At 37.1% G+C, this 24,454-nt stretch overlaps 11 protein-coding genes across 11 annotated transcripts; 6 read left to right on the top strand and 5 right to left on the bottom strand.

Moving 5' to 3' along the window:
- Positions 1-106: 106 nt before the first annotated feature.
- On the top strand, positions 107-1,846 carry C9374_012188 (uncharacterized protein; the record flags this gene model as incomplete). The annotated part of the gene is made up of 2 exons (XM_044687926.1): positions 107-1,040; positions 1,101-1,846. The coding sequence occupies 2 exons, from the start codon at positions 107-109 to the stop codon at positions 1,844-1,846; spliced, it is 1,680 nt and encodes a 559-aa protein (XP_044542623.1).
- A 108-nt stretch (positions 1,847-1,954) lies between these two features.
- C9374_012187 (uncharacterized protein) lies at positions 1,955-3,850 on the bottom strand (the record flags this gene model as incomplete). The annotated part of the gene is made up of 1 exon (XM_044687925.1): positions 1,955-3,850. The coding sequence occupies one exon, from the start codon at positions 3,848-3,850 to the stop codon at positions 1,955-1,957; it is 1,896 nt and encodes a 631-aa protein (XP_044542622.1).
- Positions 3,851-4,278: 428 nt separating this feature from the next.
- On the top strand, positions 4,279-5,751 carry C9374_012186 (uncharacterized protein; the record flags this gene model as incomplete). Its single annotated transcript, XM_044687924.1, has 1 exon — positions 4,279-5,751. One exon carries the CDS (start codon positions 4,279-4,281, stop codon positions 5,749-5,751), a length of 1,473 nt encoding a protein of 490 aa, XP_044542621.1.
- Positions 5,752-7,490: 1,739 nt separating this feature from the next.
- On the top strand, positions 7,491-9,283 carry C9374_012185 (uncharacterized protein; the record flags this gene model as incomplete). The annotated part of the gene is made up of 3 exons (XM_044687923.1): positions 7,491-7,548; positions 7,933-8,370; positions 8,451-9,283. The coding sequence occupies 3 exons, from the start codon at positions 7,491-7,493 to the stop codon at positions 9,281-9,283; spliced, it is 1,329 nt and encodes a 442-aa protein (XP_044542620.1).
- Positions 9,284-9,407: 124 nt separating this feature from the next.
- On the top strand, positions 9,408-11,025 carry C9374_012184 (uncharacterized protein; the record flags this gene model as incomplete). The annotated part of the gene is made up of 4 exons (XM_044687922.1): positions 9,408-9,767; positions 9,836-10,094; positions 10,183-10,512; positions 10,637-11,025. The coding sequence occupies 4 exons, from the start codon at positions 9,408-9,410 to the stop codon at positions 11,023-11,025; spliced, it is 1,338 nt and encodes a 445-aa protein (XP_044542619.1).
- Positions 11,026-11,758: 733 nt separating this feature from the next.
- On the bottom strand, positions 11,759-12,298 carry C9374_012183 (uncharacterized protein; the record flags this gene model as incomplete). Its single annotated transcript, XM_044687921.1, has 1 exon — positions 11,759-12,298. The coding sequence occupies one exon, from the start codon at positions 12,296-12,298 to the stop codon at positions 11,759-11,761; it is 540 nt and encodes a 179-aa protein (XP_044542618.1).
- Positions 12,299-12,422: 124 nt separating this feature from the next.
- On the bottom strand, positions 12,423-14,420 carry C9374_012182 (uncharacterized protein; the record flags this gene model as incomplete). Its single annotated transcript, XM_044687920.1, has 1 exon — positions 12,423-14,420. One exon carries the CDS (start codon positions 14,418-14,420, stop codon positions 12,423-12,425), a length of 1,998 nt encoding a protein of 665 aa, XP_044542617.1.
- Positions 14,421-14,958: 538 nt separating this feature from the next.
- On the bottom strand, positions 14,959-18,258 carry C9374_012181 (uncharacterized protein; the record flags this gene model as incomplete). Its single annotated transcript, XM_044687919.1, has 4 exons — positions 14,959-17,096; positions 17,175-17,881; positions 18,068-18,077; positions 18,159-18,258. The coding sequence occupies 4 exons, from the start codon at positions 18,256-18,258 to the stop codon at positions 14,959-14,961; spliced, it is 2,955 nt and encodes a 984-aa protein (XP_044542616.1).
- A 547-nt stretch (positions 18,259-18,805) lies between these two features.
- C9374_012180 (uncharacterized protein) lies at positions 18,806-20,593 on the bottom strand (the record flags this gene model as incomplete). The annotated part of the gene is made up of 1 exon (XM_044687918.1): positions 18,806-20,593. One exon carries the CDS (start codon positions 20,591-20,593, stop codon positions 18,806-18,808), a length of 1,788 nt encoding a protein of 595 aa, XP_044542615.1.
- A 108-nt stretch (positions 20,594-20,701) lies between these two features.
- On the top strand, positions 20,702-22,496 carry C9374_012179 (uncharacterized protein; the record flags this gene model as incomplete). The annotated part of the gene is made up of 2 exons (XM_044687917.1): positions 20,702-21,874; positions 21,996-22,496. 2 exons carry the CDS (start codon positions 20,702-20,704, stop codon positions 22,494-22,496), a joined length of 1,674 nt encoding a protein of 557 aa, XP_044542614.1.
- Positions 22,497-22,851: 355 nt separating this feature from the next.
- Positions 22,852-24,278, top strand: C9374_012178 (uncharacterized protein; the record flags this gene model as incomplete). The annotated part of the gene is made up of 2 exons (XM_044687915.1): positions 22,852-23,249; positions 23,399-24,278. 2 exons carry the CDS (start codon positions 22,852-22,854, stop codon positions 24,276-24,278), a joined length of 1,278 nt encoding a protein of 425 aa, XP_044542613.1.
- Positions 24,279-24,454: the final 176 nt, after the last annotated feature.

The following is a 24,454-nucleotide window of genomic DNA, read 5'->3' as shown; positions in this document are numbered from 1 at the left end:
GGGTCAGATACTCATGATAAGCCTTTGTTCCAAATGGTGTTATTCATGCTGGATTTGTTCGGTGGTTAAGGAAAAATTCTCCAAGTATGCTATTCAAGGTCCTACTATGGAGATGAACTCTATTGAGGATGATTCGGATTCAGGAGAGAGTAGTAGTAGTAGCAGTAGTAGTAGTAGTATGAATGATGAGGATGAGGATGATCAAATTTCGGGTTGGGCACTTACGCGAGCAGTGAGAGGTGCCAAACGTCTTTTCATCACACTTGAAAACATCAACCTCGTGAGACAAGTTGTGAATGAAATTGCGGAGCGTGATGGTTCTCTATGTGAATTATCGAAAAGATTTGAGTTTGGTAGCATTTGCAATTCAACCAAGATTTATGAAATTTTGAATATTCGCAAAGCATGTCATGAGAACTCGACAAAGGTTGTTAAAACAATGGTGTGGAAAATGAACAATGATTTGGAGAAGAATAGTTCTGACCATGATACTTCATTTAAGGAAATTGAAACAAAATCAGTTCCTATTGGTTTTGGGCTGAAAGAATTATCATTCCAAAACGTGGAACTCAGAAGAGAGCATCTGTTTAGAATCTTGACAAAATGTTGTGAACTTGAAAAATTAGATTTGTGCATTTCAGAGTCTCAAAGTCGACGTGGAAAGCCACCCCGCATCGAGGAAGAAGAAGATGAATTTTTTAATAAGCAAGAGGGTCATATATTTATTCCAGTATTTGAGACCCTTAAATCTTTGACATTGAATGCACCATATTACTACGATGAAGCTGAAAAATTTATGTTTGACATTTTAACAATTTGCCCACGCTTGGAAGAGTTGTATTACACTTTTAATAGTGACATTTATAACTCGTTTATTATCCAGCTTGCAAAATTGTGCCCTAACCTCAAGAAAATCCAAATTTTATGCAACGATGACTGTTCATCAGAACTACAGGTCACAGACGAGGGTTTATATGAATTTTTGAAGCTATTACCCCAACTTGAATATGTGTCGTTTCATCCTTGCAGTAACATTCGAGGTGAGATTTTTAAAAAAATTGGCGAGTTTTCACAATTGAAATATTTTAATATCACTCGAGGTTCGTATGACCAACCAGTTCCCCTAGAAAAGGATATTCATTTTGGAGGTGGAACTCTTTCCAAACTTGAATGCATTGATTTTGGAAGCAAGGAATACTCCTTCAACACAAGTGAGGAATTTGACAAATTTGTTACCACTCTCCGATCTGTGGCTCCTCATTTGAAATATTTGGGAGATCTTTTGGATATTGACGTGAGCATGGATGATAAGAAAAAAGTAGTCCAACTCTTTTCCGATACTCTTACTGATTTAGATGTAGGCTTTACGGTAAACCATTTAGCACCAATTCTGCCTAAAAATCTTACTTCCTTGCGCATGAAGATTAATGATGAATTTGTGAGCCAAAATGTGCTAAATCAATTACAGCCCAATCACAGCCTTAAAAAGCTGAGCATTACTGTTGGTCGACAAATTTCACCAGAAATCATTGTGGCAATTATTGAAAAATTGGCTGTGGATATTTATCCATGTGTGACACATCTCGAATTTTACTCAACAACAAAGCAAAAAAAAGTTTCAACCAATCCGCATGGCGAGATCTTGGATACTGTTTTAAGCAATATCAAAATTTGGCCAAATTTGTGTTTTTTGGATGGGGAGGTATTGTCGATGAACAGAATTTTAGCCGTTCGACCAAGGCTTAGATTTTACTCTATGTGGGACAATGATTTGAATTTTGACGACAATGTTTCCTTGTTCTATTATCAATGGTTGGTCCTTGATCAACCCTTTGAGGAATGGTGACTTTCCAAGTATTTGTTTTAGAGGCGATAATTATCAAGATGTTACAATATTATTTGGAAATGTTTCAAATAATTTATTAAAATACAATCTCATCCTCTTGTTTTACAATTAATGTTCTTCTTGTTGAATATTATTATTTGATAATACTCTTAAAGAGTTCAAATAATTCTTTTCAAAGGATTGAATCAGATGTGAGTACGACTTTTCCATCTCCTTTTGAAATGCCTTACTCTCTTCATAGGGATTGTCAATGGTCGAGAGTCGAGGATTATATTCAGTCTCTGGTTGTGTCAAATTTGATGATACGTTTGGACCAAGTTTCACTCCTTCACGCACCTCATTCTGATATTCATCAAATAATTCATATTCTTGAATGAGTCTCTCACGTAACTTGTCTTCTCGTGTCAACGTTGAGGCCAATGTAAATTCATCTTCTGTGAACACATTGAGAGAAGAATAAATGGAATAAATTTCAAACAAATCAGTCCAATCGTCTCGTTCTTCTTTTGTTTTAACCAATCCCACAAGAATTAAAGGTTCCATCACGTACAAGTAATCTCCTTGTTCGACTCGAATTTCAAACAAATAATATTGATTTTTGTAATATCGAACTTGACGTTTTTGTTGTTTCAAAATGACAGTATCAAAACTTCTTTCTGTGGGAATGATACTATAAGTGACATTTTGATTCCATGAAAAGGTGTGTTTCACAGGAGAGTCTTTGGTCGATTTTTCAAATATCGTCACCACTTCATTCTTGCATGACATGAATCGTTCGACAAAAATGTCATTTGGTTGAAATGATTCTTCCATGATGGTTGAAAAATTTAAATCTCCACTACTACTACCTCCACCACCACTCGAATAATGTGAACTATTTGAACCACTACTTGAACTATTATTTCCCACCAAATTCTGACCAGAATTCAATGGAGAAGCATACGATAAAGAGGATGTCTTTTTTGGTTTGATTTCCTTTTTAAAAAAATACACACTTCCTTCCTTTTCAAATAAATGTTGAGCTTGGAATGTTTGTGACTTGTCTTGAAACCATTGATTGAAATTGGATTTTTGACGAGATTCTAAATCGAGTTGATAATTGTTGGCTCGTTGTTGTTGAGAAGTGTTCGAGGACGAGTTATTATTTGATGTGGAATTTTGTGAAGATTTTTGAAGTGTGGTCGAATGTTGATCGAGAGCGTCGATGGCAGAATCTCTAAAAAATTCATCGGATTCAGTTCCTGAATTAAATAATCGATTGGTTTTCGATCGATTCGAATGTGAGGATGTGACACTTGATTTTCCATCCGTGTTGGAAAGATTCAATCCAAATATTTTCGAAATAAAAGTAGTGAGCTTTCGAGATTTTCCAAAACTGGATCGTTTCGAAAGATGATCTTGATCGTTATTGAAATTGGAATCTTCATTTGGAAAGGATGGAGAAGAAGAAGTAATCACAGGAGAAGAGGAGTTGGTGTCATTGCCACCTGTCATCATGACATGTTGTTGATGATATACTTCTTCCCATGTGGAAAATTCAGACATGACGCTATGTTCAGCATGACTTTCAGAATTTTGTAATGAAGAAGAAACGGATGAGGAAAGAATGGGTGAATTTCCAAAAACCGAAGCTCCATGATGATGTGTAGAAAGAGAATTTTCCAAATGATTTGAATTGACATTTGACACATGTTGTGAATGTTGTGGTAATAATAATGGAGAAATTAGAGGAGAGGCTTTGAGAAGAGTTTTTTTACGTTTTCCTCCAGAACTCGAGTTGGTGGATTGATTTTCATTGCTTGTTTGAGAAGATTTTTCTTGAATGAGTGAATTGACACGTGACAGACCCGAGTTGGCAGGAGGAGAATTTCTTGGATAACTACTCGAAGGAGATCGATTCAATGGAATGGGAGAAGACCTATTGTTTGTTGAAATTGTTGTTGAAATTGAATCGGATGATGATTCGGTATTATTTTCAGACGAGGGAGTTGGAGGTGTGAACATTTTTTTTGTTTGGAATTGAAAGTTGATGATTAAGAAAGGGTCAACCTTGATGGAATTATCGAACAACAAAAACAACAACAACTACTCCAATAGTCCATCCAAGTACTTGGTATTATTTCCAATGCCAGTGATTTGTAGGTATAAGTATGAATTTGTATCATCTTTGATCCACACCACTTGATCTATTTTAATAGTTGCATTATGATGATCATGACCCGAGAACAGAATCTCTTTTGATATTCGGATTCTCTCTCGACGAATAATTCAACCTCCAGAGCTCTTGGGCAAAGACCATTTTTTTTTTTCAGTTAGGGGTGATTTAATTGATAGACTTTCATCGACCCTCAGAAACAAGTTCTTGTTTTAAAAAAAATTCATCCTCACATTTCCTTTGAGTTTTACTCCTATTCTTGCTTTTTTACTTTAAAATGAACGCCGTTACTGCATTTCGGGCTCTTGTTTTGAAGAGGCTTGATATCGTTGCTGGTTCTGAAAAGAAGTACTCTAAGAAGATTGATGTGTTGTTGGCTTGCTCTCCCGTGAAACAATTTCAAGCAGGTTTGAAAAACACTGTTTATATTCCTTCTGCTGAAGAAATCTCATCCAAATCATGGCCTCAGTTGGTGGAGAGTTTTCCCTTTGTCCAACAAGTTGCATCGGTCTTGGAGAAACGGAACGTCCTTGTTGAATTTGTCAAAGGATTGGTACGAGGACAACATCCTGATGAGGAGGGATTTGCTAAAGAGTTTCTCGATAAATCTCCAGATCTCCAAACTTGCTACGATCTACTGAGAAGCAACAAGTTGGAAGAAGAGCTCAAGAACATCATGTTCAAAGCCATATTGAAAGATACGCCTGTACAGATGTTTCTTGATGATCTCTTTTCTGAATTCAAAGAAGAAATTATCAAGGAAAACCTTTCATCTGCTTCGGTTATTGAGGCTGGGCTTAAGAAAAAAGGGATGCAAACAACACCATTAGTCGTCTCCCTTGCTTTAAGCGTAGGTGCGGATGGCTTAAAGAGGTTCTATGAGAAGAGCAAGCACTTTAAGTTGTGGCAGACAATGTTGGACGAGAACTCTCGTCTAAACCAATGTTGCGCTATTTCGAGATTTAGATCAGAAGCTGACAACATTGAAGTTGCACAAACACTACTCCAAGCTACTCGTGAGGCAGTGGCTGAAGAGTATAACGAACTTGTGTCCAAACATTATCAATCAACGCTTCTCAAAAAGGAGGCCCAACCAATTCCATCCTCAACAAAAAAAAAAGCGATGACCAAAACACCCACTCCACAATCATCCAACAACAAGATTGAAATCACTTCAGCTTCATCGCCTTCCTCTCAACAATCATCCAACAACAAGATTGAAACCTCTACTGCTTCATCATCCAACAACGTGGAAACAAATACATCGCCTTCCTCTCAACAACCATCCAACGTTGAAGCATTGGCCGTTTCTCAAGAAAATATGGCTGATGAAAAAATGTCGGTAGATCAAATATACAACGCCTTAATCAACAATGATCATAAGGCAATGGCTTCGTTCTATTTTTCTCTTTCCGACTTGCCTCAACAAATTCGTGGCTTAAATGAAACACTGACAAAAATGGATGCGAGAATTACAAACTTGGATATGAGAATGACAAACTTTGAAAAGAGAATGGAGAAGGAGATGAAAGAGATTCGTGATGACTTACGAATTATTAATACAAACATTGGTTGTTTATATGAAGGTCAAGTGAAACTTCAATTCCAAAAAGATGACGAATTTATAACTCACAATCCAACAACCACCAACCTTACAACCACCAACAATGCAACTTCCAACAATCAAAGGTCCTTACTCCCAATCAATTCTTTCAAAACTTTCACTCCACTTTCTCCCAATGACTGTTAATGAAGGATCAAGTATTGAAAAGGTTGCGGGAAAACGCAACCAACTTTCCATCGACAACAATAATGTGATTGCTATTGAAGAAAGGAAACATGGATCAACCCACCCGCATTGCAAAATCCCCCACTGTATTGCCAAACATACTGTTTCAAATTCAATGGATGGACCTTGGGGGAATTTCACAACAAGTTCAACAAAATCCACTGTCAACAAGACGAAACATGCAGGTGATTCCAACGTTGTCAACATTTCCCCTAATAATATTAATTGAATTCGATTCGCGCAAGTTGACTCTACAATGTGGACGTGACCTTGAAGTACCAGCTCCTCAACTCTTTTATGAAAAATTCCTTGCTTTCATCAAGTCGACTTAACATGCAACCTCAACCACTACCACACACTTACCTTGTACTCCACGACGAAATGATAACCTATCCTCGAACTCTAGATCATCCAACCTTGCGTCCACAACCACCACAAGCTCATCTGTTGTGACCGCTGCAACTACTGTTGCGTCTACCAGCACAACACAACCTAATACAACATTGACCGCCACATGAGCCTTTTTGACCACTCTATTAGACACAGCAACAAGAAGATCAAGACTTCCATTTACAACTCCTTGGCTCCATCCAAAAAGAAATAAGATATATATATATTCTGATACTTTTTTCATCAATTAGCAACCTTTAATCAAGGTGTCATCGAACCTCCTTCACCTGTGTCATTGAACGCAAGCCTTACATTCATTTTACCGCCTCAATTCATTACATTCCTAGAAGAACAATAAAGTTCTTACCGCTTAATTACTACAAAAGCATATTAAAAGCCTTAAATACGTGGAGTGTGTGCTGTTAGGAATATCATCATCAAATAAAAAATCAACACATCCAATGCATTTCAATTGCGTGGCATGCAAATTCCAACACAACAAGCAACAACAAGTCTCTTCTAAGTCAGCCCTAACATTGACTCATGTTGTGATTCATATCCAGGTATCGATGTGTGATTTTGCCTTTTTGAGTCCTATTTCTCGCCATTCCTATGAATGCACATTTTCGTAAGTATGATGGTTTCAAAGTTTAACGCTGAGACAATTTTGGACTCTCATCTTAGCATGAGAGAGTTTCATGACGGAAAGAAAATTTTGAGGTCAAGTAAAAGAGAAATAAACCTCAAGAAGGGTCATGGTTCAGTGAAAATGGTTGACATTAACAGATTTTCACCACAATCGATGAATTTATTGATTACTGATAATGATGTCTTTCAATGTGTTGAGCAAGAAGTACAAAGCAACGGGAGCTGTAGAAATTTTCGAAGCTACTATTTCGTCATTTAGTAGCGATGAGAAATTGTTGACGAAAATGATACAATTAGAACGTCAAATTATGTTCTACAAGGAATGTTTCAAAAACACCATCATCAGTAGAGTTGGATTAGTCTCACCTAGCAACTTGACACTCCAAAGAGTGAAGCAGGTTATTGAAAACCATAACGGCCTCTTTGTCAACATTCAATCTTTCGTCAACAACAACACTTTTGACATCATCAGAGAAGGACACAAGCCTGAAATTGATTAAAACCAATATCTACGCTTAATAAAGTAAAGGGGAAGAATAGTTCAATTGTACAACTTATTTGTCGCTCGTAAAAACTTGAATCTTTCCTCTTGTTCCCAAGATGAGAGTGTGGCCATTTGTTGTTCTTGACGCTTTCGATGACGTAATAAAAAAAAGAAAAAAATGATCACTCATTTCTTTATTCTTTCATCGAGAGGAGATAAAATTATTGCGAGAAATTGTAAGTAGTGTTGAAGTGTTGGTGTTCTTGTACAGAGGCATGTTATGTTTTTTTGTAATGATCCGAATGGATTTTTAAATTCGGGTGATGATGTTATGATCATGGAATTTACATGGAAACACTGAATGAATACAATGATGAATATATATACATATATATACACTGAATAATATCTATTATCAATTTCAATGCATGGGTGATGTGAACCACAACCCATCAATCAAATGACAACAACAACATTTTCATCATGACCAATCTTGAACAATACTTGGTAACAACACTCCTCATCATCACTCACGATTTTATGTAACCTCCTCACATTCCATATTGACATAATATATACCCGTCATTCATCACACATTCACAACATACTCACATACATAGATCGTTACGACATTTTTGACGAGGTCGAAGATTTATTCTTTCGCAATGTGAGGAACGAAAGCACATCCAATTTTGGAAAACCAATTTTCAACCAACAAGGAATTAATTTTTTCCATGTCCGTAAATCTGGTCTCTATATTGTGTGTACGAGTAGAGAGAATGTTTCACCAATTACTATTTTTGAATTATTGGAACGAGCATGCATTTTAATTCGAGATTTCACAGGTCAATTGAGTGAAGATTCAATCAGAAAGAATTTTGTTTTGGTTTATGAATTGTTGGATGAATTATTTGATTGGGGAAAGGTTCAAACCACTCAAACAAATATTTTGACTTATTGTGTGTATAATGAACCTATAGAGACAGTGGACGTACCAACTACGAATGGTTTGTTGAATATTGCATTTACGGATCCAAAGACTGTGAAATCTACTGCAAGTAAGTTTTGGTCAAAATCATGATATAATATTTGACACATGTTGAAAATGCAAATGTTGGTAACACCATGACTCGTTTAGCCTGTCTTCCAATCACGAAAAAGAATGATCAAATTTTTGTTGACGTTTTAGAACGTGTGAATTGTGAAATGAATAGTAATGGTGAATTACTTCGTTCTGAAATTATTGGATCTCTGGTTGTGAAAAGTTACTTGATGGGAACTCCTCTCATTAGAATTGCTCTCAATCAAGATTTAGCCATTGGTGTTGAGAATAGCACTTATTCTGCCATTCGAGTCGATGCCATCAATTTCAATGAAATTATTAATCGAGACGAATTTGAACATGGACGCCAATTGTCATTCTATCCACAAGATGGTGAATTGACACTCCTCTCTTACCGTGTTACCAATAATTTTAATGTTGTCATGCCATTCCGTATCACACCTAGTGTCACCAAAACTGGAGATTACAAAATTGAAGCAGCAATTCGAGTTCGATCCGATTTTCCAAATTCAACATCTGCCACTGGTGTTTTCATTCGTATTCCAGTTCCAAAGAATACTGTCAGTTGCGGTATTAGCGTTGGTAATGACAAGGACTCTCAACAAACCTATGAATATAAGGAGAAAGACAAGGTAGTCGTTTGGGGACTCAAGAAATTCCAAGGCGCCACTGAACAATTAATCAGATTGAAGATTAATATATCTGAACCATGTAAAATTGATGAAAGGAAACTGATTGGACCTGTCACTATGAAATTTGAAATTCCCATGCACAACATGAGTGGTCTTCAATTGAGATATTTGAAAATTGGATCTGATTCTTTGAATGATGACAAGAAACCAAAACAAAAGAGATGGGTTCGTTATGTGACTCAAGCTGGATCTTACAGTGGAAGAGTGGCCATGTAAATATTGTTAAATTATTGAACTGATTATTATTAAATTATTGAATTGATCATTATTATTAAATTAAATAAATTTTAATTGAACTTTTCAATAATTTAATAATAATAAACTTTACTCACAAAAAAAAATGTTGAATTCAGATTTTGCTCAATCCCATCTCATCGCAACATCATCTGAAAAAACGCATCAGTTCCTCGAGCTCATTAAAAAACAAAATCCGACACTATCTGGATTTGTAAAAATCTATGCAAGACGAGAATATATCTATGCCATTACCTATCCCGATCATCAAATTTATTATTATCAACAATTGTATCATCAACATCATCAACCAGGTAGCCTCCAAGCAAGTCTACTGTTGGATCCCTTAGAAAAGAATAATGATGGACAATGGATTGGGTGGAAACGAGCCTATTTTGTTGCAGCTTCGTATAATTGTTGTTATGTTTTAGTAGATCGGATTGTGGATGGAATTATTTCACCAGATGTGAGTATTTCCTTAATTTTAGAGTCTCAAAATTAGCATTGTTCGATATTATTAATGTTGGAACAAAGTTTCGAGAGGGATACGTCAATCATGAGCTACCCAATGGAGAATGTTATGAAATTCCAAAAAGATCATCTGTAGTGGCTTCTGTAACATGCGACATGGATCCATCAAACAGTGAGTTTGTTATATTGAACCCATCGAATACAAAGCTTTGGTTGAAAGGCATTGATGAGGCTCTTAGGCAGGATGAATTCATCACTTATATGGCATGTGGTGCTTATACATTGGTATTGGTCACCAATCAAGGAAGACTAATTGTTGGAGGTAGGCTTCAATGTTAAAAATCCTTTACACACCATGATTATCATTATTGAAAAATTGTAATTCGATGGATGTGTTTCAATTCACACAGGATCCAACGGATTTGGAGAATGTGGATATGATGGATACAGCACTGTCCCAACAGCTCCTCATCCATTCTGTGAAAAACATCCAAACGTGAAGTTTTGCAAAGTTGCTTGTGGAGATCACAACATTGTTGCTCTCACTCAATGTGGACGTATTTTCGTATGTGGATACAACTCTTCAGATGAATTAGGAATGAAGAACACGGGCAATCAAAAACAAATTACAGAAAGTGTAGAGTTTGCGAAAATTACACATTCAGATCCAGCCATTGATGTTGATTGTCATTATTATGGAGTGATATTTTTGACAAGAAATGGTTCAGTATATGTTTCAGGTAAGTCTTAAAGACACAAGGTACCTGAAAACTCTATCCATTGAATACTCATGATTCATGGACATGGTTTTCATGATAATTTAAACCATCCATCCACGATACGCTGGAAATTAACTTGCTACAGGAGGATCCAATAGGTCACTCTCTAAACTTACTCTTCCCTATCTACACAGTGGCACATTATTCAACACTGTAACATCGATTGGAGCTGGTAGTCACTCATTTCTAATTTCTCTTACCAACTCCAATTCTGATTTACTCATGTTAAAAGTTTCAAGAGACGCGTTGAATATTTCTGAAGCTGCTCAAATGAAAAAAGAATTCTTGAAAGGAATTTCATCTCAACAACAACGAATAGGAATGACAGGAAGTGATCAACCATCATTTTCATATATTGGCTATATTCAACAACGAGCTGTACGTTCTATTAAGACATTGCAGAAACAATTAGCACAACATCTCACAAATTGTTTTGAGGACAAGTCATTTGCAGATATTAATTTCACATGTTAATTCGAATCGTGTGCAAATCAAGTTCAAGGCAATCACATTGTGATCATGTCTCAATGAAGATATCATGATGTGTATTGAGATTAAACGAGACATCAAGTGAAAAAATACTTTTCTGAATATGAAACTTCCCTTTATTCAAATCAGCACTGTGAACAAAATGAACAAATCGAACCAAGTGGTGCTGATCTTGCTTGTATTTAACACCCTAAGGGGAAAGACCTAAACACACACAAAGTGCTAAAAACTAATTCAAAGAGTAGGAAGGATCGAATAACAATAATTCTTGCTTCATTTATATCTCTGTCAATATAATTAAGCCACTTGATCATCATCCAATACATAAACAAGACACTATAAATATGATGACCATGGAAATTCTCTTGATCTGGACTCACATTTATATGTTAAGGTTAAAAAAACTCCTTGCTCGTAATAACACTTCAATAAACGTAGAGGTTAAGCTGCAATAAACGTAACGGATGCAGGGCTTTTGGATTGAACCGTAGGCGTCGTTCTGGCTGTGATTTTGAATTGCAGAAACAAATAGCAACACATCTCACAAATTGTTTCGAGCTTTATACGTAACGTTTATTATACATGTACTAAATCAAAATGACGGGCTCAAAAGGTCATTAATTTGTGAACACAAATCGAGATAATTCCAATATACAATGAACATGACAACATTCCAACAATGGGTCGCAAAATCCTTGTGGATCAAGAATCATGATATCTATTCCTTTTTCCTCATGACTGAACGATGATTCTTTCGTGCAAAAGTAGTACTAGAAATATTCGACGACGAATTTGGGGAATGAGTTGAAGTATCCTCTCGTTTGGAATGCATGTGTTCATTTCTTCTATTATTTCTTCTCTTCATGAATGCTTTTACTAAATTTCTTTGAATGGTCAATTGTTCGGTTTGTTCATTCAGATCATCCTTGTCCGCGTTGGTATTGGAAGGATCTCCCATGGCTCCTCCTCTTCGTTTTCTTCGATTATTTAGAGATAATTCTAATAGATCGATACGTCTGTTTTTTGCTTCAATGTCGGATTCGAGTTGATGAATGTAGAGAAGCATGTGATGAAATCGTTGTTGAAGAATGGAATTTTCGGAATGAATGGAATCGTCCCATCGTTCGAATTTGAGATTGGACATGGGATTGCATTCGAGAGCTGATAGTTTTTGTTTGAGAGTTTCACATTCAATTTCTTTTAACATGAGTCGGATTTGAAGAGGGGAAGAGAGATCGAGTGGTGGTTGTGACGACATTTTTTTTTTGTGGGCATCTGAATGGTGAGTGAAAAGTGACAGACGATGGGGCATGGTTAACATTGTTCATGTGTTGTCTTGAACTATTTACACTTTATTACGGATGTCACTCTTAATGGAATCACTAATTTTGTGTTGCTGTGGGTTCAGTGGTTGGTTGTTCTTGAAGTTCGACATCTCCACTGTTGTTGGTAGACTCTGACGATGGGATGCGTTGTTGAATAAGGTTCACAACAAAGGCAGGATCAACGGCATGTTCAAAGAAAATTCCAGTCTTTTCATGGGGAAGAAGCTTGAGATGAATCTTGTTACCATCTGCCCAAACACTATGAATCTTGTCAAATGACACATATCTCAATGTTAACCGCAATCGACATGGCAACTCATCCACTCGAATCACACGCTTGTCAGTAATATAATAGTGAACCTTTCTCATTCTGAATAAAATCTTTGAGATGACAACACCAATAGCAGCAATGCTCAAATGCAAAAAGATGAGTCCCCTAATGACAGACTTGTTACAAAAACTAATGACTGCAAACGCAATAAGAGTACCAACAGCAAGAACAAACAAGACGCCTAACAAAATCTTGATGGCTTTTGCAATTCTTCTCTTTCCATTGCAAGATGATTGAGAGTTGTTTCCATGGAAATGAGAACACAAATTCTTCTTGGAAACCTTTTCATAGTAGAGTAAGGTTTCGTGTGGTTCTGTGGCAGTATGTCTGAGAGCGCCATAGAACATTTTCATTCTCTTGGCCAATGCTCTCTCCTTACGAGGTGGGAGTTCCATTTGCAAAGTTGCAGATGAGAGAAGGGTGTGATCTTTTGGTTCTTTAGGCTCTTGAATAATGACACAGCTTTGAGAGACCTCGTCCAACTTGTAGACTTGTCCAGATTCCTTGAATGGATTCTTAAGGTATTGCTTAAAGAATCTGTCAATGGAGCATTTTGATCTTCCTTCCAAACGCTTGTAACCAACCACAATAAAGACGACCATTGCAATGAGTGAAATAATCAACCAGATTGGTACTGTTCTGTGGAGATGCTTTCTGAATGATCTCTTCACTTCTTGTACAGTCTTGACCATTTCGCTGTTAAATTGTCTTCCATAATAGTCGCTACGGTGAACATCATGTGCTTGTTCATTGGATTGATCATGATTTGGTTCTTGCTTGGAGAGAATTTGGGAGAGTGGAATTTCACGAGTCATTATGTGTGGACCGTGACGAGGACCAGAATGGTGCAATTCTCGAGTCATCATGCCAGGATGATGATGGTGACCATGATGCATCATTTGTGGTCCAGCGTTATCTTCCTTGTGGTGATTGCCAGGAGCCTTATTCTGTTCACCACCATGTCCATGATAATAATGATCCATGCCAGAACGTTTTCTCAATCTTCGATTTACCATGCAAGTCAAACTTCCCTTAGCAATAATACGATCTCTACAATCTGAGGTCTTTTGTAAGAGTGGGCTTGCACATACTTCTCTCAAAGTGTACATCTTTTTAACGGCTGAAGTCGATGATGATGATGGTGGTTTAGCAACACACGAGTCACATCCCATGTAATACTTTGTTCCACTGGCAAGATCAACATTCAAGTTAATATAATACATGTCACGATCATAATCGAAATGAACTACCAAATTGTCTGGATCTTTCATAATCACGCATTGATCTTTCTTGTATGCCATTTTACCGTCAATACTGGATCCAACAGTGAATAAGAAGATCAATGTCAAGATGAACAACAATACTCCACCAACAACCACAGCTCTTGGAATACATGACAATGTCTTGCTTTGAAGAGCATGAAGGAATTTGTGTTGTTCTCGACAACGTTTCCAAAAGTTACAACAATGGTTGTTGCCTCGTGCACAGGTTGGGCTGTTGTTTGTTGTGGGAACTTGTTGTTGTGGCTCGACTTGATGAAGAGGAACGTTCTCAGGAATGTGTTGTTGTTGTTGTTGTTGTTCGTTTTGAGCCGTTGGTATCAAGTTGATGATGGGTGGTTGTTGCTGAGCCGACAACGTTCCGACCACAGGAGGTATTTGAGCAACTCCAGCACCATTTGTATAATAATAGGGATTTGAAGCATAACCCAACGATGGATACATGTTGTTGTTGTTGTTTTGGTTATTGTATTGTGGTTGAGCATACATCATGTGGTTAGGGTAAAGTCCCGATGATGGCACCACTTGCTGCGGATGAGCTTGCGGGTTGGATGGTTCCATCTCTATATATTCTAACGGTCTACTCTCTGTATCAATGATTATTATTCAACTTGTGATGAAAAGGCTTTCAAGTACTTTTTCTTTCGTGGCTGATCGGTTTATGAAAAAGCAATGCGTTCAATATTTAAGGAGCGATACAATATGCGCAGCGCACGTTTTTTTTACTTGTTGATTCGAAATTTTGAATCCAAATGGAACTATTTCAAAATACCGCTTGCGAGCAATGAAGGAGATGTAAGATAGAAACACACGTGTGTGGATGATGATCAAGTGCAATTGTCCACCAGAAAAATAATTTCAATATGTGCGTTTTTTTGAGTTGATGTCCCTTTCATCACATGAAATCGATTTTTAAATTGTTTTTTCAACTTCTCTCAGTGAAATTCCAGAGTTCCTTACTGAGAACTTGCTATGGGAACTTTTATTTATTAAGGTTGGATTTCAACAATGTCGTGTTTCTATTATTCACAGAGGATTGTACAGAAAGTGGTGAGGTGCGTTGAGGAGGAGCATTTGAACTATTATTCGAAATGGAATTTCCTGAAGAAGAATTGAGCGAGCTGAGATTCAATGCAGTCACTTGAGGTGGTGATGTTTGAGAGGATGACGTCAATGACTTGGTAGATAATGTTGACTTGTTCAAATAATTTCCAGTCGTTGCTGTCGTCATTGTTGATGGATTGGATTGGATGGTCGGTGATTGCTGTTGTTGCATATTGGACTTGCTTGATTGAACATTCAATGCTGAGGATACTCCCGTGCTACGAGAAGCAATAGACGCTGAAGATAATGACGACGAGACTGGCAATGAAGATGATAATCTCTGACCTTGTGTTTGCTGTTTCTGTTGTTGAACGTGAACCGTATGCGAAGGTGGTTGTTGAATGGTGGCCATTCGAATCGGTGACGAGGTGTATGAGGGAGATCCAGAAAGTGTGGGAGATTTCGTGGGAGAGGCCTTCATGGAAACGGGAGAAGTAGAACTATTCTGTGTGTTGGTTTTGATTTCATTGTCTTTTAAAATCGTTTTTGCAGTTTCTGAAATTAATATTTGAGGATCCTTCTTGTTGCCACTCAATCGATTTTTTCTGCATTTTCCTTTGGCAAGTGCTGCAATTTCTATACCTCTCTGTTCACTTGAAAGAATCTTATTCAGGACAATGAGAGGATCGGCTCCTGTTCCTATATAAACATTGGATCCCATATTGCTATAAATGTTGTTATTTACAATATTTCCCAATCCACCTTCCACGATTCGAATACCTTCTTGATGTCCATCATGAATTTGATTATTCTCAATGACTGGATTTCCTCCTCTCTCGATCAAGATGTTTGCTTCTAAATTTCCAAAAATGTCATTCTCTGTGATGGTTCCATGAGAATCTGAATGAATGTGAATTCCGGATTGAGGCGAGTCACGAATTGTGTTGCCTGTAATGGTTGGATCTGCCTTATCACAAATCTCCAGTGTCACACCCTTAAAAGTGCATTGTTCAATGGTGCTGTCACATTTCGATCCTCTCAACACGACCACTCCAAGTGGATGTTTCGAAGGAACTCTTGTATGCGCCCCAGGTTGTTGAGGTTTGTATTCCGAGTTGTAAACAATGATATTTCTAATTTTCGAATATCTCACATTATCAAAAATAATCACCTCATTCACATCCTTTGGTTTGTACAGAATGACATGTGACTTTCCTTCCGACATTCCTTTTAACACAACACTTCGATCAATAATGACTTGTTCTCGATAAATTCCTGGCTTAATCTTAATGACAGGTGTTGTCAATGGTCGTGTAGGTTTGATAATTTTTCTGCCATCTGAAGGTCGAGTTGTGAATGGTAAATTAAATTTCTGCATCAAGAGACGTTGCTCTGAAAAATCACCCGAATGCACTGGGTTGTTGGTTCCCAGAATGACACCACCACTTGTATTGCGTCCATCATCATCGCTTGAGGGAGATGATACTGACGTGGTACTATCCTCCAAATCCAAATTCTTATTCGTTACATTACTATTATGTAAGAAACTTGTTGTTTTTTTGAGAGACGAATTACCTAATGTGAAACCAGACATGCTGGCAGCAGAAAGTGTTTTTGTGATTGAACTCTGAGATGATGGAATGGGTCGTTTGGGTTTGAGAGTAGTAATGTCAGGAGGAATGGCATTAATGGCTTTTTGAATCGAGTCATAGTCTTCACTTCCATTCACATCGACTGTTAATTTTAAAGAATTATTCAGTGGTATACTTCTCAATTCATTGAGAATGTCAGCAAATGTAGGCCGTTCGTCAGGATCCTGTAAACAACAAATGGAAACAAGTTTGATGAAACATTCGAGAATGGGAGAGGACTTGGCCAACTCGTCTTGTTTGTCAATCTTGGGTCGCATTCCACTAATGACATGAGAAGCCACAGCAAAGGGATTAGAAACATCATGAAATGGTATTAAATGTGTCACCAATTCGTACATGACCATTCCAAAACTATAGACATCAGCTTTTTCACCGGAGGAAGCAGCCGATGAAAACATTTCAGGAGCCATCCATCCCGAAGTGCCTAAGTTTCGCCATTGTTATGAATGTATTATGAATAAAAATCGATTTGAGTGTATAACTACAAATTTGAGTGACATACCTTTCATTCCTGAAACTCCTGAATTTCGATTTCTCATGGTAGAAAATCCAAAATCCGAAATTTTTGATGTTAAATTCTTGTCAAGCAAAACATTGTGAGATTTCAAATCTCGATGAATGATAGGTTTTGGTCTTGAATGAAGATGATGCATTCCTTCAGCAATATCAATCGCAATTTGAAGTTTCATCTCATTACTCAATATGGGTTGTCTCTGTAAAAACTTTTGATACCGATCTGCTTCTTCCTGATCATCCACAAGCGCCGATCCTTGTAAAACTGGTTTCTTTTGTAATGTAGTAGAAGTTGTTTTTTGTTTTGACTCAAATTTTGATTGTTTGCTGAGAAAACTTTCACCCGCTGACTCATCTTCCATGGGTGCTAATTGTGATAAATTTTGTTTTTGTGACTTCATTAATGGTTCATAATCGTATTCGGGGAGAGTGGTCTCCAAAATTTTGTGAAGTGAAAATGGCATAAATTCCATGACCAAATAAACACAATTTGGATCTGTACTCCATCCATATAAATTCAAAATATTTGCATGTTGAACTCGAAGCATGACTGCAATTTCATTCAAAGTCTCTCGCCATAATTCGTCATCTTCGGAAGCAATGCTTGAAAGACCGATTCGACTTCGAGGTGTACGAGCATTTTCCGGAATGAAGAGTTGTTTAATGGCACATACTTCTCCTTCGTATGTTCCTTTGCTGATGATTTTTTTGGAAAATATATGGTTGATTGAATAACAATGTATAGATGCAAGAGTTGAAAATGTTAATAACAATATTGCAAATAATCACATGATTTGTAAAAGAAAATGTTGTCATTTCAAAGCCAGCGAAAATGTCAGATGACAAATGTCAGCCATCATCAAAAATATTATTGTTGCTTACCTGACAAAGCCTAAGATAACCCGAGCGACAACATTTCATCATCATGTAATTGATAGAATTCCTCCAATATTTGTCAGTGTTCAACACTTACCAAATCCGCCCTTTCCTATCGTCTCACCAAACTCCAAAGCCTCTTTATCAATTTTAAATTCTTGAATTTCATCTTCCAAGTCTCCGATCGATAAAGACATGTTACGTGTAAATGAATTTCAAGAATGATTGGTTCAACGTCTCAAAGAGATTCAAAAAGGAAGTCAAAATTGTTTGTTGTTGTAGAAGTATATATTCCGTTGTATCGTTCTTCTTGTGATGATATACTGGAAAATTGTTCCGTGATTCAGTATACACTTGTTGATCGATGGGTGCGTAGAAGGACGAGTCGTCTCGGATGAATTGTGTGCCTTGATGATCTGTTTTGCGAGATTGAGAACAGGTGTTTTTTGTGTTTTTTTTTGATGACGGTCAGCTGGTGGAAGAGATGTTCTTTCCTGATTGGGAAGGCAGGTTGTGTTTTTCCAAATCTACCCAGAGTATTGCAATAAGTGAGTAGTGTGTGATAATTAAAAGATCTCACAGCAATGTCACAAGTGCAGATGAAGATGGTTTTTTCAAATGAAGAGTGTTGAACTAGAAAGTCATAAAAATAATTTAGTGATGAAGTTGTGGTTAATTCAAATAAAGTTGTAGTTGGTGGGTGCAATAAAATATTTCCTAGTAGTATTTAGTTAAATGAATGTCTTATCGTTGTTGTCTTTTCGAGGAGACTCTAGCAGCATTTCCATCAGATTTACCTCCGTGATGCTTACTTAGTCCAGTCATGAGAATTGGTTTGTAGTTGAAAATGATCATGTACTTGCTATTTCCAAATATTTTCACATAAATTCTCCAAAGTTTGTTGTGTGTTGAGAGTTGTTTTTCAGAGTAATTGCAAGGCACTTTGAGGACGACACAACACACTCCAAAATAGAGCATGTGTTCAATCATTTCATTGGCGTTTCTTGAGATGGTTTCAGTTTCAATCCTCAAATCTTTAAGAACCACAGATGGGTCAAATTCTTTGCAGGAGGGTGTCAAGTCGAGCATCACAACGGAGGAGCGAACATCATTCTTTGTGTCAAATAACCAAGCAAAAAAGTCCACATTTTCTACTGTTGATTTAAAAGAGCTTGTTGCGAAAATGTTTCGTTTAAGTAAATGCTTGGTGAAGGTGTTGACGTTGTGTTTGGTCCATTCGAAATGCTCTGGGTTGGGCTCAAATATTAAAACTTCAAAGTTAGTCCTATTGATCGATTGAGCATAGTAATGTAAAATTCCAACTAGATAGGTGCCCAAAGATCTTGTATTGTCAAGGAATCGATTTGGAAAAACTCCACTATGCATCCTAATTACTCCACCAATGAACGAGACAATTTCAATGGATTCATCAAAGGTTAAAATTCGGGATCTACTCAACGACACATTACCAAGTTGCAACTCTTGAAGCATTGAATCTGGAAAGAGAGAAACATTTCGTCCATTTGAAACTTCTGTACGTGTTGTGTGAGATTGCTCGCTGCATGATGATTTTTCCAAATTATCATTTCTGCTCGACGATTCATCGCGCAACTTTTTGATGGAGGTGTCTAAAACTCTTCTCATATTATTCCTTATAATGGTCAATTCGTTGATTTTTTGTAGATACAGTGTAGAAGTATTTTGACCTTTTTCAGCAGCTCTCAAAAGTTCTGCCTCAATATCTTCAAGCCGAAATCCTTCTTGTGAATCATCGTATAACGGCTGTTGCATGTATGATGAATGGACGTCACCACTACCACTGTTCATAGAAGCCTCGCTGAATAAATTAAATAAGGATGCTACAGCGCCTCCTGGTGCTTGTTCGCCGAGGTGTGACGACAAAGTACCATCTTGTTGCTGAGAAGATTCCATATTTTCAGATGTTGTTGCAACATTTTCCTCTTCAAGAGACGGAATGGGCATGAATATTATTTCTTTACACAACTCCATGGCTTGCATACAATCGCTAAAAACATTAGATGAATTTAAGCTTGCATTCAATTTTTCATTCATCCTCCTAACAATTTCCTCTACTTCATCCTCATCATCGTCAGCATTTCCATCCTCGTCAAATTCATCTTGATGATGACGGTCATCCTGAGAGTCTGTATCGTTCTGGTGTTGTGCTTGCTGTTGATGAATGCGTTCGCGAGGAACGGGCATCTTTGTTAATATTGAAGGTGATGACGACATTGTCATTTCGGAATTTCCTGGATCCAATGTAAGAGGGTGATCTTCTTCTCCAAGAGAATTTTCTTCATCTTCTTCTTCCTCTTCCACCCACACTTCATTGCTACCCATGAAAAAAGTCTCATCCTCCTCATCCTTGTCTCGGAATTCTTTGAAACCATTCCCAGTTGTTATTGTTGAGTATTCAATATTTTGATTGGTTTTTCCTTCATTCTCCAATTGATGATCATCAATGTTTTTCAACGGCCGATTTATGGATGTGCTTGACGATGTTTGAAACATTTTTTGTATTTTTTTAAAATAGAAAAAAAAATGTATTCCCAACAACAGTCATCCACACCATCAACATCATCAGGAACACAATCAAATCTTCTCCATTCATTATTTGGCATGAATAATAATAGTTATAATAATGCCATGAGTGGGAACAATAGCAGTGGGACAACAAACGATTTAGATCAAAATAATTTTCAAGCCCTATCGGGATATGGTTTGATGGGTTTTCCTCATCTCCAACATCAACCACCACAACCACCACCACAACAATTTATGATGTGGCCAAATTTTCATGGTTATAATAATACTTCCAATCTTCAACCCACATTTTATTCTTCACAACCACCTTCACAGTCTTCCAATACAGAATTTCCATCATCATCATGGAATCAAGACTCCTCACATCATTATATTCAACATACAGGATTTGATCCCATCTCGCAACAACATCAGCAACAACAACAAATTGGATCAAATGTTCCTCCTCCGTGGATGATAATGAACGAGTGGGGTGGTGGATCCGTTTACAACGATCAAGCTTTTGCAATGTTTTCCGAGGATGCTATTCTAAGCTCCCTGTCAATTCCATCCTCTTCCACCATCTCTGAAGACAGCCATTCCACCAAACATCTTCACGATGATAAATCATCCATACTAAATTCTCTTCTCACAAGCACATCAACAGTGAGCAGTGCTAACACACTTACATCATCTCCAAGCATGAGCAGTAACAACAGCAATGGAAATTGCAATATGACCACCACCATCACTGCTAGCAATCAAGCGCCTTGTCCTGAAAAATCAACCCGAAATGACATTAGAAAACTTCACATTCAATTAAGAGCCTCATTAAGATTACTTGAAATGGAGAAGCAAAAAATTTCCAAAATTAATTTAAAAGACACTCACTATATTGTTGCTGATCAAGCGTTGGAGGAGACAATTGCTCACGTTAAAAAACTGCTCAACATTGTAAATAAGAAACAAACGAAAGAAGAAAAAGAATGTACAAAATTGAACAAACAACCAAATCACACCGAGTCTACTGAACAATCCAATACTTTGGAAAATTATTACAATATGAGAAAATTCTCTGAAAATATCTATGGCTTCTTTCCAAAGCATTTGGTGAGTAAGGTTAGATACGACTCTGAGTTGGCTCTCTCCTATTTGACACCCTTCAATGACGCCTTCGAAATTGCTTCCATCATGAATGAAATGATCAAGCAGCAAACAGGGTTTTATCCAAATCATATTATAGATGGAACAGGCGGTCTGGGTGGAAATGTAAGTTATTTTTGATACATGAACTTTTCATGCTAACAATTATATCTTTTACCTGATATTTATCTTAATTTTGCCCATTTGTTCAAATCAATGCCGCATTTTACCTTAACATTGGTCACAGGTAATTGGATTTTTGAGATACTTTTGGTCGAAAAGATTACACCGAAAAACAGTGACCATGATTGAGCTCGATGAGAGACGATGTAAAGACGCACAGTACAATATTAATTTATTTGAAAACGAAGAAAAGAAGTATGACAAAGATTGTGTGACATGTCATGTTGAATGTGGCAATTTCATTGATTGGTGGAACAAAGAAAAACCTAAAATGCCCGAAACCAAGAGGAGTGAAACACTAATTTTCTTTGACCCTCCATGGGGTAATGCTGATTACTCACTGCACGAATTTATTGACGACTTGTACATGATTCAGGAAAATTTATCACCTGTTAGCGTTAAGGCCTTCTCACAACAATTGCTTTTGGAGGATGGTGTTCATTGCGTAGTGTTGAAGGTACCTTATAACTTTTCAGAACACAGCCTGTCAGAAACTCTTAAAGTTGAATATATTTTGATGAAAAAGGTGAAATATGTTCTGTTATTTAGAAAAGAAAACAAGTAGAACGTGATTATTCAAGGAATTTCTCTTTTTCAAAAATTTACAATATTGCACAAGCTTGTTGAGAAGTACACCAATGAACCTACTAGTTCTAGGCTGTATGAAATTCATTTCAAAATTAAAATAATTTATTCCATTTCTAGGTCAATACAGTTTCAATCCAATTTAAGGTTCCAGACCAACTTCAATCAGGAGAGATACTCAAAAGTACATTCAGCAAAAAAAATATTGCTCTGTACAGATCACAACCGCTTTTCAGGAAGAGTCCGTTCATCATCTTCATTCCGATCTTTTGAATGATTAAAATTATTGCTTAAAATTCTCATCGTTGAACGAACTGTCCTACAACACATACAAAATGATCACCACACTATCATCAAAACATTCGGATTCCCGAAAAACGAGAGGAACAATATTGTCGTTGTCTCCAACGCTAGCATTGTTCATTGCAACACTCACTTGTACCATATTATTTCTCTTCCAAAGCACCAATGCCCAATATTCTTTACAATCGGTTGATTCCTTACTCACCCTGTCCTCTTCGGATTGCTCCGTTCAAGTCTTGGAAAAGTTTACCTTCTCCTTTTCAACACCTTATTCTGTATTGACACGTGCATTGCCGTCTTCTGATAGTTTACCTTATACACTGCAATTAGATCAATCAGCGGACATTTTTATTGAGAGTCCAGACGTCACATTATATTCTCAAACTTTACTCATTTCAAACGATGGAAAATATATTGTGTTTCGAGTGAGGTATGTTTTGGATTCGGATTAAGAAATGAAATTCATGACATGAAAAATTAATGTATTCAATAATTTTGATACGGTGGTGATAATGAATTTATGTATATTTTGTCTTAATGAATACTTGTTGCAATACTGGTGCAAATTTTTCCAACCAGTTTTGCGGACCCTAAAGAACTTGTTCAAAAACCTCAAGTTTCCATTGTCTATAGCTATCGATTGAAACGAGGACCTGTCAATGTCCAGAACAATAAGGCACAAGTGAAGTGGCACACTCTCTTTGGGTCACCAGTTTCGAGAGTTTCATTTTCATTTGCATTCGAAGAAAGTCTGTACGAATCGATTCAACCCACTGCAAGCATTGACTCGTATCACAAATATTCGAATTGGATGGAAGGAGTTAAATACACCATTCTCAATTTCAACTCAACGCTACTCCCATCCAATACAGACTTTATAGTTGGATTTAATGCTACAAATACGAAATTTGCACAGTGCGTATTCTCTGCCACTACAACACCCTACATGGTTGATTTCATGTTTGTTTTCTTGTTCATCATATTACCTGTGAGTGTGTTTATTTTGCTTTCAGCTCTCATGTGTTTGTTGGGACATGCTTACAAACGATGGTCACGACATCGCATGGCCGTGCATAACGCCGTTCAAGCGAGTGCTAACAATTTGGACGACGACATTATCAGGAGACAACCAATGTCGCCTTCACTCCCTGCAAGTCACACACCAACGTTGCCTTCTTCGAACCATACTGAGAAGGGTGCTGAGTTACGAACTCAACAAACCTCAGTCACCATGACCCCCTCTGGCTTGAATTATGTTGTGAATACTGTAAATAATCACGAAACGAATGACGGCTTTACAGGTGTTGTATTACCTCCCTACGTACCAGCATCCTACTTGACAGATAATAATAGTAGAAATAATCGTCAGCATGAAACAGAGGCTGAAATCGAACCCGTTCAATACACCCCAAGTCTTGTTGTGGAAGAAAATAATAATCAGCAACGTCCAAGCGTGTAGTTTCATTGGTCAAACTGAGTGTTTACACAAAATTTCTTGAACCCTACAAGAAATTGAAATACTGATAATTTAAAGTGGATGCATTCAAATGCTCTGCCAAGTGGCGTAATTCACCAAGTTCCATTTGCCTCTAACGTTTCGTTGCACCAAACAGCACTAATTAGATTATGAACGAA

Source organism: Naegleria lovaniensis (genome assembly GCF_003324165.1).
Source record: "Naegleria lovaniensis strain ATCC 30569 chromosome Unknown tig055, whole genome shotgun sequence".
In the NCBI taxonomy this organism is placed as follows: Eukaryota; Heterolobosea; class Eutetramitea; order Acrasida; family Naegleriidae; genus Naegleria; species Naegleria lovaniensis.
This window is presented reverse-complemented; position numbering and strand designations above follow the sequence as displayed.